Source organism: Oncorhynchus tshawytscha, linkage group LG05, assembly GCF_018296145.1.
Source record: "Oncorhynchus tshawytscha isolate Ot180627B linkage group LG05, Otsh_v2.0, whole genome shotgun sequence".
NCBI lineage: Eukaryota > Metazoa > Chordata > Actinopteri > Salmoniformes > Salmonidae > Oncorhynchus > Oncorhynchus tshawytscha.
Genome location: NC_056433.1, coordinates 36,081,934 through 36,096,122, shown reverse-complemented (window position 1 = coordinate 36,096,122; position 14,189 = coordinate 36,081,934). Strand labels below are relative to the sequence as shown.

At 44.2% G+C, this 14,189-nt stretch overlaps 1 protein-coding gene across 1 annotated transcript in view; it reads right to left on the bottom strand.

Moving 5' to 3' along the window:
• The window catches only part of LOC112250569 (serine/threonine-protein kinase PAK 5), a 79,118-nt gene extending 67,251 nt beyond the window's left edge, over window positions 1-11,867 (bottom strand). The window contains 2 exon segments of the mRNA XM_042321852.1: window positions 2,337-2,560; window positions 11,175-11,867. Coding sequence (XP_042177786.1) covers window positions 2,337-2,540 — 204 coding nt within the window. The 5' untranslated portion in view covers window positions 2,541-2,560; window positions 11,175-11,867.
• Window positions 11,868-14,189: the final 2,322 nt, after the last annotated feature.

Sequence of the window (14,189 nt, the reverse complement as noted above, 5' to 3'; positions counted from 1 at the left end):
CCGGCATGTTACATGTATTTCTGAAAGCCTTGTCCTCGTGCTAATGGGATTCATTCTATAGGTTTACCTGTTTCCAATAGCCTATCGTAAAGTTAAAAACAGAAGAAAGACGACAGCTGGGTTGTCAACCCGCTTATTCTGTTCCTTGTGGAAACGCTCCCATTATTTTGGAGTTGTTCGCGGAGAACGAGAACAACATTTTAGTCAAATGAAAACTCTGCAAAGGCAGCATTGATCTCTTTGTCCAGAAACACCACACCGAAGCCTGCAGAAGCAGCTGGAGGTCGTGCACAAGGCACAAAGCCGGTAGCCAGTTCCAGAGATGCGTGAATGAGGAGACATCTATAAACCATTATGATAATAAAGAAAGATGGAAAAACGACATTTCCAAGTGCTCTAATGAAGTATCCATAGAAACAATTGGAATGGTTGATAAATGCATTTCAAAAAGGGCAATAATGACATTAACGTGTTTTGCTAAGAACGTGAGAGTAGGGGGACTCCGGTAGAGGGTCTCGAACCCAGGCCAACAGCACCAATGAGAAATGCCCTAACCACTGTCCCTATAAGGAATATCACTGCACCGTGTCATTAGTGGGCAAGTACAGTTAGGCCCTGTCAAGATTAAACCCTAACCCCTCCTCCATGGGCATTTGTGAAGATCTTACACAACTTGATAGGTGTAAGCAATAGAGTGAATGCACTTTGAAGTGAATCTCAACTCTGTTAAAAGTATACTCAATCAAAGATTGTATTGATCATAGTGATTCAGGGGTATCATTAAAGCTGGTGAATATGTCCCTCCAACATTAGACAACTAGTCAGAAAGCCCTTCAATAAGTGAGAACAGTCAGATTAACTGATACATGACACAGGCTTGGTGGCATAGTAGGAAGATTGGAGTACTGTGGGCCAAGAGGATGTGAGTTGAAATCCCAGTTGAGGACATGTTGAATAATAATGACATGTACTGTATGTTCAAGGCACTGTGTGTGAGTATCTTTGACAGACAAAGTGCTATGAATGGATAACTCAGGGCCTTGACTGGCTCAGAAAACAAGACGTGATCAATTGATGAAATATTCTCCTAGTAATATATATTCTGTGAACATGGCAACTGTGTTTGGTGGGACATTGCTGGAATATTCTCCTAATCCACAGGAAGCTGGATATGTGAATGTTTAACTTTTGCATGTCTAGAACATGAATAGTTTACGTTCTGAGAACATGACAACCATGTTCTGTGTATGGTTGGTGGGATGTTGATGGAATATTCTCCTAACCCACAGAAAACTGGACACAAATGTTCTTGCAACGTTCTCGTTAAACGTGTCTAGAACATAATAACCACGTTCTGGGTACATTTGATTTCAAATAAAGGGAATGGTCTCTTGCAAACATCCCTTGCGCAGCACGGGAACATTCCTATGAAAAAGTTAGTTAATGACCGAATGAGACTAAGTTCTCTAAAGTTGTGGGAACGTTTGTTGTTAGCTGGGATGGCAGCTCTTTTGATATCTTCACGTTTGGCAACAATCTTGGCCAAAGATAACTTTGTCTTTCAGGACCATCCAATCATCACCTTAAGTGTTGTAAGTGTATGTAAGTGACTGGAAGTAATAGACACTCCCAGGATCAATAATGGAAAGACGAAGGATGTAACAGTCAAACCGTTAATAGATCAGTATTCCTGGATAGCTCAGGTACTATCAGAAGTTCTATCTCTTCTTACAAGGTCTATGGCTTCTTAGAGTCTTGAGGAAGTGTGTACTCATGTCGTTGAAGAATTGCCCATCTTCCCTCCATATAAAGACAACATAACAGCTCATAACAGATGAAAGGAGCCAGACTGGTGCTCAAAGACACTGGGTGTGTATAGATAGGTACTTTAGAGAGACACAAACAGACAGACAGACAGACAGACAGACAGACAGACAGACAGACAGACAGACAGACAGACAGACAGACAGACAGACAGACAGACAGACAGACAGACAGACAGACAGACAGACAGACAGACAGACAGACAGACAGACAGACAGACAGACAGACAGACAGACAGACAGACAGACAGACAGAGAAAACAGAGAGGTAGAGAGAGAATCCCAGAGAAAGAACAAAGAAAGACAGAAAGAAAGACAGACAGACAGACAGACAGACAGACAGACAGACAGACAGACAGACAGACAGACAGACAGACAGACAGACAGACAGACAGACAGACAGACAGACAGACAGAGAAAACAGAGAGGTAGAGAGAGAATCCCAGAGAAAGAACAAAGAAAGACAGAAAGAAAGACAGACAGAGTAACACCATTTGTCCACCGGTACTCTACCTTCATAGGAGCCAGCTGTATGGGTGTGATATAGGAGGGGTCCACCATGGGCTTGGGTCTGTTGGCTGTGTCTGCCAGGAGACTCTGCCATTGCTGGGGCAGACCTGTGAACTTCTGCTCCCGCTCGTCGAAACCAGTGTGGACCCGGTGCTCGAAGTTAGACGGAGCCGAAATCTCTAGCCTCTTCTTCTTTTTCCCAAACATGCTGGAAAACCCGGACAAACCTGGAAAAAACAGCAAGATATTTTAGAAAAATCTTGGGAATCCCAATAAACAGACATAGCGGTCCAAACCCACTAATACATACATTATGAAGTCGATATACAGGTAACTGCCAAAATAAAGGAAACACCAACATACAGTAAAGATTCTTAATAGGCCGTTTTGCCACCATGAGCCACCAGAACAGCGTCAATACGCCTTGGCATAGATTCTACAAGTGTCTTGATTCGACAGCATTCCTCCATGAGAAATTCCTAAATTTGGTTGATTGTGATTGACACACACACACACACACACACACACACACACACACACACACACACACACACACAGTTATTAGGACACAGGCTAGTCGAGATATCTCCCACTTCAACACTTATAGCTTTATTGACCTGTACTTTATGTTCTTTATGCATTATGCAGTGGGGTAACTAGCTGGAGAAACAGGTTAAGTGCATGTGGGAGAGAGAATCAATGTTATAGCCTAGTTTATGCAGTACAATAAAATGCCCTCCATTATCCACACCCACACTGTATGAGGGCGCGCGCACACACACACACACACACACACACACACACACACACACACAGTATGAGAGCACACACGCACACACTGTATGAGGGCACACATGCACACATGCACACACACACTTCACATACCAATTAAAGAGAAGATTAGTTGGCATGTCATTTGTTGATGGTCTGCTGTTTATTCAAACTACTATGGTGTTGAAGACTTGTCAACTTGATTCAGCTGCGAGACGAAGATTTGCTTTCCCAAAGCTTGTTTCATAATACTATTAATGCTGATGGGCTTCGTGGTTTGAGCGGAAATGGAGCCAGAGACTAACCGTTTAACACTACTTGTGATTCACTGGCACTTTGATGGGCAATCACCTATTTCTCCAAATCCACGACATCTTTGGTAACAGTTTGTGGAAGAGGATAGTTCTCCACGCACATACGTACACACGCACGCACACACATACATGCACAGATAGATAGATTCGCCATGTCGTCATCCACCGTGTTGTCATCACTCTGTTGGTTTGGTCTGAAAGGAGCTTATTGTATCCCTGTCTTCCTGTCTCTCTCCCCTGTAGGAACATTGTCTTCTAGTGGAAACAAATGTTTTCTCTGTCTGTCCGTATCACCGGTCCGGACCTCCGCCGTGCCAGCTAGATCCAGCAACACATACAGACCAGCCCTGCCAGGCCAGCTGCAGTAGCCACGGTGAGTGGACAGAGGGACAGAACAGATGGTTAGAGAGACAAGCTAAGGAGAGGGATAGGCTAGTGAATTTGTGTTTGTGCCTTCAAAGAAGCCTTGTCTAAGTAAATATGAAGATCTATCTGACTCTGAGCACCTGAGGAGCAGCCCCATGAGCCCATGCAAATACCCCAATAAAGTAGCTCTGGCCAGTGACAGTGCCTTATAAAAAATATAAAAAAGTGAGGACCCCAACAAGTAGCGCTAACAGGTGCCCAAACTAGAGCTGATAGAATGATTAATGGAGTCTTTCTCATTCAATCTGCTTACACTCCCTCAGGAAAGACATTAGGCTAATTTAGGGAGGGAGGGAAGGAGGGAAGAAGAAAGGAAAGGAGGGAGGATATGAGAAGAAAGGGAGGAGGGTGGTGTGGTCAGGAGGTGAAAGAGATGGAATGATTTATTTAACTACATTTTCAGTGGCTTGGTTGTCGTTGAACTAAATTCAAATCTAGGTAGTGTTTTCAGTTAATTATTTTTTTTACCGTGTAGTGGAACTACACGCTACTTTTTTTTGCAAAACTAAAATATGGGTGAAGTTCGCAATCAGCCTATTCTCACATGAGAATAGGCTAAATTACACATTCTGTTATCCATATGACGCCAAAGTGATCTGTTCTTCCAATTTGTTGTCCATGACAATTCAGATTTACATATGCACATTTTTTACTAAGTAGTTTAGATGTAGTGAACTAAATTTTTTTAGTTAAGTAAACCATATCTTTCGCTTTAGTGAGCACCCGAGGGGCGTAGGACTGGGTAAGACCCGCTTTTGGCCCCAACTGGTGGTTAAAGGACTCAGTACAAGGTGTTTCTAATATTCACAGAGACTTAATTGACTGCAGCTGCACACCTTAGACACCTGGCTGCAATTAGGGCTGCAGCAGCAGTATATAGACCATGCAGTGGCATGCGCAAGGGGGAGAGAGGTCAATGAGGCCAGTGGGTGGCCGATAGTGGGTGGCCGATAGTGGGTGGCCGATAGTGGGTGGCCGATAGTGGGTGGCCGATAGTGGGTGGCCGATAGTGGGTGGCCGATAGTGGGTGGCCGATTGTGGGTGGCCGATTGTGGGTGGCCTATTGTGGGTGGCCTATTGTGGGTGGCCTATTGTGGGTGACCTTGAGGTTGGGGGTAAGAAGGAGGACAGGAAAAAAAGTGGAGCATATTGTAAGTAAATATGGAATGGGGGAATGCACAAATATTCTGGAAGATCTCATAAAGGAGAAGATGGCAGACAGGGAAAAAAATGAGAAAAGTGGAACGGAGTGGTGGATCACACAACTTTTAGAAGAGCTACAGAAGGAAACTGAAAGTGATGAGAGTGAGGATGAGGATGAATTAACTGCGGTGGCAGGTGCGGTGAAGCAGTTTGAACCTCGTCCTCATGATGAACATGATGATACTGGCTCAGTGGGAGTGCGATTTTTTTTTAGAGAATGGATCCTTGCCTTCAGGCAGATCAATATGTGGTGTCAAGTTGGTTGGAGAAGAGGTTGGGTCGGTGAAAGTGACTCGTGTTGATTTTTTTTCTTTTTTTCCGTTTCTGCCGTCCAGAGGGAGCAGGCACTTCGCACCACACGACTGAGGACAAGAACTGTCACTTGCTTTCCTCTCCGGAGTAGGGAGCCATCGAAAATAGTGGCAACTCGAGTGGCGTTGAGGAGGATCAACTGAAGCTGAAGATTCCAGTTGTCTGTGAAGCCCGCCGTTTGGTGCGACTCAGACCCGGTGACGCAGAGTCTTTACCAGATAAAGTCGAGTTAGGATATGTCTGTTATCCTCTGAGAACCTTAGACCTGACTCCAGTACAGTGTTTTAGGTGTCAAGCTTATGGTCATGTGGCAGCAGTGTGTCAGAGTGAGAATCCTAGATGTGAGAAGCGTGCAGGAGCACATGAGACATAGGAATGTGTAGCATCGGTGAGTAAACCGAGGCCAATAGAGTGATAGTAATAAAATGTCCTTCAGTAAGTTTTTTTTTTGGGGGGGGGGCATGGTTGTCAATTTGTACCGCAGGAATGGAATCTAAATCACAGAGGATAAGGATAGATGTTGTGGCGGCAGCTGCAGAGATGTACACTACCTGACCAAAAGTATGTGGCCACCTGCTTGTCTAATATCTCATTCCAAAAACCATGGGTATTAATATGGAGTTTGTCCCCCCCCTTTGCTGCTATAAACAGCCTCCGCTCTTCTGGGAAGGCTTTCCACTAGATGTTGCAACATTGCTGCGGGGACTTGCTTCCATTAAGCCACAAGAGCATTAGTGAGGTCGGGCACTGATGTTGGGCGACTAGGCCTGGCTCGCAGTCGGTGTTCCAATTCATCCCGAAGGTGTTCGATGCAGCTGAGGTCAGGGCTCTGTGCAGGCCAGTCACATTCTTTCACACCGAGCTCTACCAAACTTTGCAGTTGCTACTATGCATTGGGGCAGGTAGCGTTCTCCTTGCATCCGCCAAACCCAGATTTGTCTGTCGGCCTGCCAGATGGTGAAGCGTGATTCTTCACTCCAGAGAACGAGTTTCCACTGCTCCAGAGTCCAATGGCGGAGAGCTTTACACCACTCCAGCCGACGCTTGGCATTGTGCATGGTGATCTGAGGCTTGTGTGCGGCTGCTCTCCCATGGAAACACATTTCACAAAACTCCTGTGTAACAGTTCTTGTGCTGACATTGCTTCCAGAGGCAGTTTGGAACTTGGTAGTGATTGTTGCAACTGAGGAAAGATGATTTTTTACGTGCGTTTGAGCTTTTAGGCCACAAAACTTTGCAGCTGAGCTGTTGCTACAAGACGTTTCCACTTCACAATAACCGCACTTACAGTTGTTAGGGGCAGCGCTAGCAGGACAGACATTTGACGAACTGACTTGTTGAAAAGGTGGAATCCTATCTTGTATGGGGACTGCCATAGTACCAAAGAAGAGGGAGAAAGAAATGGGAGGAGGACCCGCTGAAGCTCCGTCATAATTGTTGGACCAGCCAGCACCCTAATATGCCTAAGGTTAGAAGTTCTCTCTGTCTTGGGGTTAAATATGATCTTCCCCAGCTATTTAAGTTTAGTTATCGCTGTGAAAGGGCCAGTACTTGATTTTAAGGTTTTACATTTGAGTGAACACTCTTTTGGGTACCTGAAGATTCCCCTACCTGTCAAACATGTTGAGTTAACTAAATCCCTGTTTGAGAACTTCATTGCCTTGTCTGACTCCTGGTTTTGCGTTACCACGCATATGACACACTGATCCGCGGAGTTGTTACAGTAGCTTAACTTCTTCCAGTGTGAAGTCATTGGTAGCTTGGTAAACCACATTTTCAGAGTAGCTTCACCAACACCAGAGGGAGGGAGGGAGATGGAGTGGCAGGGACACACACGCATAACTAGCATGCCTTTCACGTCTTCCCCAGAATAACCAGCTAACACGCACATTCCTGCATTCTCTGACTCCATCTCCCTCTGCTCCGTATCCATATTTGACCTGCCAATCACCTCCTTACGCACTGCGGACCTGTCAACAAGGCTTTTCCTCATTGGCTGAGTGCCAGTACCACCTCTACTGATTGGCCGAAGCCGTCTGACATTTTACTATTCTTATCCCTAACCACCAGTGTGTCCTTTGGAAAGTGAAATGGCAGCATTCATCCACTCTACATCTATTACATCCGTACTAAAAATAGAGCTGAGTGAATTACGTCAACAAGCAGAAAACTAAAACACTATCTCTGGATATCAGGGACAAACACTGGCTAGCTGCCTTAACTAGACCTGGGGGGGTGGGCCCAGAAGGGTGTGCAGGCTTTTGCTCCAGCCCAGCACTGACACACCTTATTTAACTAATCAAGGGTTTGAGGATTAGTTGAATCAGATGTGTTAGTGCCAGACTGGAACAAAAAGCCTGCACACTCTTTGTTTCCATTCAGGACCAGGGCTGAAGAAGACTGATGCTATACACAGACAGAGAACCTCAACCCCAGCAGCACATTTAGGGGGATTGCATCGGGATTAGGAGCAGGCAGAGAGATGCGAGCCAAGGGGCAGTGTGTGTGTGAGATTTGGGAATGGGATTATAGAGGTTAGCAGGGTTTAAGGCCTGATTGTAAGAGAAAGAGGAATACTGGCACAGACTGCTGGACTGCTCGTCTAGGCCACACACACACACACACACACACACACACACACACACACACGCACGCGCACACACATGCTCACTCATTTCGGGCAGGCTTTTAAAAGGGGAATGGCATTCACCGTGCATGGCTGGCTTGAGTACTAACAGTAGATGAAGTAGAAGTGCAGTTGCATCGTTTCGAGTGAACAGAGCCCTCTGAGAATTCCCCTGTATGGGAAAACCTTACGGGACTACGTAATGCACGGATTGTCTAGGCAGCCAGATCAGCAACCACCGAGCTATAATTTATGAGCAGATTATAAAGCACTTCATGGAGAATAAGGTTATTACAGCAAAGAGGTACAAGAGGTGTCACTGGAAGAGAAACAGTAGCCTGGTTAATGCCAAGACGATGAAATGCTATCATGGTAAAAGTGTCAGACAGAGTACATGTGATTGTTCCTAAACAATGCATGGGTAGGTATTGCAAACACAAGTGCACCACAGATAAATCGTGGTCGTATCTTAGCCATGTTTCTCACTAGAACTGGTAAAAAAGGAGTTATGAGAGCCTTGCATAACCCAGTTCAACGTAAGTGCCAACCTACACAAACATATACAACAATGTTACACCCACACACACACGCACACACAAACACACAGACACACACACATTCCCCAGCATGGCAGATCGCCCTCCACACAGACTAAGAGGGGCAGGGTTCTTGACTCCCAGGCTGATTTGTCTCAAGCCATCTGTCGCCATCTGAGCCATGGCAGGCGTTTCCCTGCACCCAAAACCCAGCCACGACACACACACTTTTGCACGTGTGTGTGTGTGTGTGTCTCTGCGTGTATGAGAAAGCATGTACAGTGGGTTCTGGAATTATTGGATCCCTCGATAAAGTTGAGCAGAAAAGACTGTCGAAAAGAAATAATACCAATACTGAGCTACGTATATTGTATGCAAAAAAATGTTTTATTTTATTTTATGCCACTCCTCAGTAAAAGGCACATTACAACCTGCTTGGAGTTTGCCAAAAGGCACCTAAAAGACCCTCAGACCATGATTCTCTGGTTTGAAGAAAACAACATTGAACTCTTTGGCCTGAATGCCAACCGTCACGTCTGGAGGAAACCTGGCACCATCCCTACAATGAAGCTTGGTGCTGGCAGAATCATGCTGTGAGGATGTTTTTCAAAGGCAGGGACTGGGAGACTAGTCAGGATCGAGGGAATGATGAACGGAGCAAAGTATATGAAAACCTGCTCCAGAGCACTCAGGACCTCAGACTGGGGCAAAGGTTCACCTTCCAACAGGACAACGACCCTAAGCACACAGCCAAGACAACCCAGGAGTGAATTCGGGACAAGTCCCTGAATGTCCTTGGGTGGCCCAGCCAGAGCCCAGACTTGAATCCGAACGAACATCTCTGGAGAGACCTGAAAATAGCTGTGCAGCAACGCCCCCCCCTCCAACCTGACAGAGCTTGAGAGGATCTGCAGAGAAAAATGGGAGAAATTCCCCAAATACAAGTGTGCCAAGATTTTAACGTCATACCCAAGAAGACTCAATGCTGTAATCGCTGCCAAAGGCGCTTCAACAATGTACTGAGTAAAGGGTCTGAATACATATGTAAATGGGTTTTTATTATCTTTCCAAAAAGCATTTTTTTCTCTCATTATGGTGTATTATGTGTAGATTGATGAGGGAAAAAACAATTGAATCCATTTAAGAAGAAAGCTGTAACATAACAAAATGAGGGAAAAGTAAAGGTGTCTGAATACTTTCTGAATGCACTGTATAGCACAAATATGTACATGTTTTTGTGTGATTAAGAGCCGCAGTCCCTATTTAGGTACAACAAAGGCTTTACAAATGTATACTGAACCAAAATATAAATGCAACATGCAACAATTTCATTGATTTGACTGAGTTACAGTTCATATGAGGAAATCAGTCAATTGAAATAAATTCATTAGGCCCTAATCTATGGATTTCACGTGACTGGGAATACAAATATGCATCTGTTGGTCACAGATACCTTTAAAAAAATGGGCCTCATAATTGTCCTCAGGATCTCGTCGCTGTGTTTTTGTGCATTCAAATTGCCATCAATAAAATGCAATTATGTTTGTTGTCCGTAGCTTAGGCCTGCCGATATCATAACCCCACCGCCACCATGGGGCACTCAGCAAACCACTTGCCGACACAACACCATACACATGGTCTGTGGTTGTGAGGCCGGTTGGACGTACTGCCAAATTCTCTAAAACGACGTTGGAGGTGGCTTATGGTAGAGAAATGAACATTCAATTCTCTGGCAACAGCTCTGGTGGACATTCATGCAGTCAGCATGCAAATAGCACGCTCCCTAAAAACATCTGTGGCATTGTGTTGAGTGACAAAACTGCACATTTTAGATTGGGCTTTTATTGTCCCCAGCACACGTGTGTAATGATCATTCTGTTTAATCAGCTTCTTGATATGCCACACCTGTCAGGTGGATGGATTACGCGCCAGCAATTTGAGCCCGGGAACGAGGTTACAAATGTAGACATTTTCCCCCTTTCTCCCTACACCCCAGGCATTTTCATTACAATCCAAAAGGCATTTCTTAAACACCAAAATATTATGCTCCATTTTTGGTCCCTGTCATCTTCATTACAAGCAGTATTTCTTATAAAGGCCAGTGAGTTCAAATGTTGCCCACAATCTACACTGAGCGATTGCCCTAAAAGAGATCCTAAACTAAACCCACAACTAGGATGTTGCTAAGACCATGTTCAAATCTACAGAGCCGTCAAGGCATCCGATTTGTGGCCTGACAGCCTCACCTGTTAAGGTACAGTCTGCTGCTACTACACCACATGGTTGGCCAGCTTGACATTTTTTATTGACTGTACCAACCCAATGAGTACTGTTTTTATGCTCTTGTTCTTCAGTTGGTCTTATGTTCTCTCTGTTGTGAAATTGTTGTGTTTGCTTTGTTCTATCAGGATTGGATTCCCTCAAGATCTTTTCATTTGGTCCAAAATTCATGTTAAGCTAGAGGTGTATTCTTCCAGGAACGTGATCCCAAACAGCCACGTTCTGATCCAGGATCAGAATTCAGCAACAGAGTATGTCCAAGTTTTAAAACTCATGAATGTCACATTTATCTTGTGCTTCACATTTCATTTGTCATAGTTGTAAAGGAAGGTCTGACAGTTAGCGAGAAACTTATCCTGGTAACAGATCTTACCTGGTAACCCAGTCACAGTTCCTCTCGACCAATAGAAATGCTTGAATTCCACAAGGCGGTAATAGTCCTACATCATGAGAATCTGTACAAGTATTCATCAACCAAAGCCATCTAGATCAGTACACTCCAACTGCAGTCAATGTGTCTGTCTGTGTTCTGTTTATTCTCCAGTATTATTCATATTCTACTGTACACATACTGCCGGACGTATGATTACCAAATGTATTCTTCTTTAAACCTAATAAAGAGATTTAGGAAGATAAAACATAATCCAGAGTGATGGATGGCATTGGGTATTCAGGACGATTCGCAGTTGAAGTACTAGGTGTTATCCAGCTAGCGAGCTACCCTGTCCTGTCCTGCAGTGTGTGTTTGTCCCAGCTCAGTCCCAGTCAGAGACGATACTATAGATATCGACAGGACATACTGGAAAACTGCCGACGCCAGCAGCCCCAGAAAAGCCCAGGGCAGGGCACAGCCAGACAGCCTAAGCCAGGACACGTCCTTTTTCCTTTCCCTATGATATTCACCCTGACGGTCCTAACCAAACACTCACAATCTTCACATCCATCCTCCCTTCAGGCTTTCTGCTCTACATCCTCCTTTAGATCTTCTGGTGCCATCGCTGCTGCTGAGTGTCAGTGTCAGTGTGTGTGTGTGTCTCCTGTGTCTTGTGTCCTCTCCCTGACCGGATCAGAGTGTGTGCCGTGCACAGACACACACACACAACGTCCGGCCTCACATTCAACATGAGATCTCATCTTCTACCCCACCATTCGGGGGGGGGGACAGGAACCAGTGTGGCTTGTATGGCAGCCACACCCGTTCCCAGTCCCCTGGGCTAATAATACACATGCCACTGTGGGAGGGGACTGTCACACACACACACCCACACACACTGCATATCTGCGCAAAGGCTGAGGCGACAACTGGGTCCTAAATAGAGGGAACACACTGTAGTTACTGTAGTTATGGGTGTGCTGGGTATGAAAACTATTCCATTAACTATGAACTGTATATTAAGCATCCTTAGATACATTATATTACATGTGGAAAATTATACTGTAGCAATAGTGGCACTGGGAATTTTCCCATAAATGTAATTTACTATGTGTTTGTGGTATTGATGTTATCTCTACCCTAAAATGTTCTCCATAATATTCCATACCACAGGCATTCAACATGATCTCTGAGGACAAATAGCCAGACTAAGAAAGACTTCAAGAAACATTCCTACACTATCAGGATAGGGAATCATGCCTACATTATCAAGGCAGAGAAACCTTCCTACATGACCAGGACAGAGAAATCTTCCTACATGATCAGGACAGAGAAATCTTCCTACATGATCAAGACAGAAAGAACCTTCCAACATGATCAAGACAGAAAGAACCTTCCAACATGATCAGGACAGAAAAAAGCCTTCCTACATTATCAAGACAGAAAGAACCTTCCTACATGATCAGGACAGAAAGAACCTTCCAACATGACCAGGACAGAAAAAAGCCTTCCTACATGATCAAGACAGAAAGAACCTTCCAACATGACCAGGACAGAAAAAAGCCTTCCTACATTATCAAGACAGAAAGAACCTTCCTACATTATCAAGACAGAAAGAACCTTCCTACATGATCAAGACAGAAAGAACCTTCCTACATGATCAAGACAGAAAGAACCTTCCAACATGATCAGGACAGAAAGAACCTTCCTACATGATCAATACAGAAAGAACCTTCCTACATTATCAGATCAGAGCATAATTTCTACATTATTAGATCAGAAAAAACGTCCTATATTATCAGTGAAATAATCTCCGTATCTATTCTGGTACTATCCATATCCCACCATCGATAGACCAACTCAGAAGGGAATCTGTCAACTACGTAGAGATCAGCAGGGTTATCTTAATGAGATCTGTACAACCCTCAGGACAGCGTAGAAATGTGTGTGTCTGTGTGTATGCGCGCATGTGTGTACGTGTTTGAGTGCGTGTGTGTACATAGGCGCGTGTGCGTGTGTGTGTTTAGGTCACATGACCATACACTCTTTAAAAAATGCTGGGTTGTTTGGCAGATGTACTCTTAAGGAGCCTACCGTTACTCCTTGAGATCGAAGGACCTCTTCAGAATTAGACTGGGTCTGGCAGGCAAAACATACATCTAAACCTAAATCGATTCTAAATAGCGATATGGTTCTAGAAACATAAAGCCCTTTCGTTTCATATCACGTCAAAATAATTTCACAAATGCAAAATATACACTTTTACTGCACACCGTTTTAACCGATTTTACCACAGTTGCAGCTAACAGGTTTTTTTCAGTGACAACACCTTCTTTCGTTACAAACAGGTGTTGGGACTGTCTCCGCCAAGCGACCAAAAGAAAAAGAGAACCAAACCCTTCGTTCTGACCAGGGGACAATCGCCTCTACTCCCTGGCATTCACCATCATGAATGGGCAGGTTCTGGATCAGAAGACATTGTGTCCTGTTGTTTACATCAAGTCATATTAGAAATGTGTACCTGGTAGGGGTTTGGGGGGGTAAAGTGGTCACTTTTCTTCAGCCTCATTGCACAGCTTTATTAGAGCTGCGGTGATTCAAAATGATGGATTGTGCTTATAGCGTTTGTTTATTTCTGTGTTCCTTATTTGCTGTTTATCTTTGGTGTGATTTCACTTCGTAGCTGAAATTAATAGCTGAATAAAAAAATACACATATATATTTACAATTCGTCATGATTGGCCATATGTCAATAATTTCATACTGTAGTAAAGTTATAACATTGATTGTTGTCGTTAGAGGTATTTGTACGCCTATAAAAACAGCAGATTCTACAGTAGAGACGAGCAATAAAAATGGAAATGACGGTTACCCAGCAATAAAGTAAGATTACCCACAGATTGGTCAAAAATACACGAAGAACAATAACCCAGCAAAAGAGTAAAAAGCAACCCACTGCTGGGACAAAATAACCACCTTTCTGGGTAAATCAAGTATCTCATTCACGTAACCTAA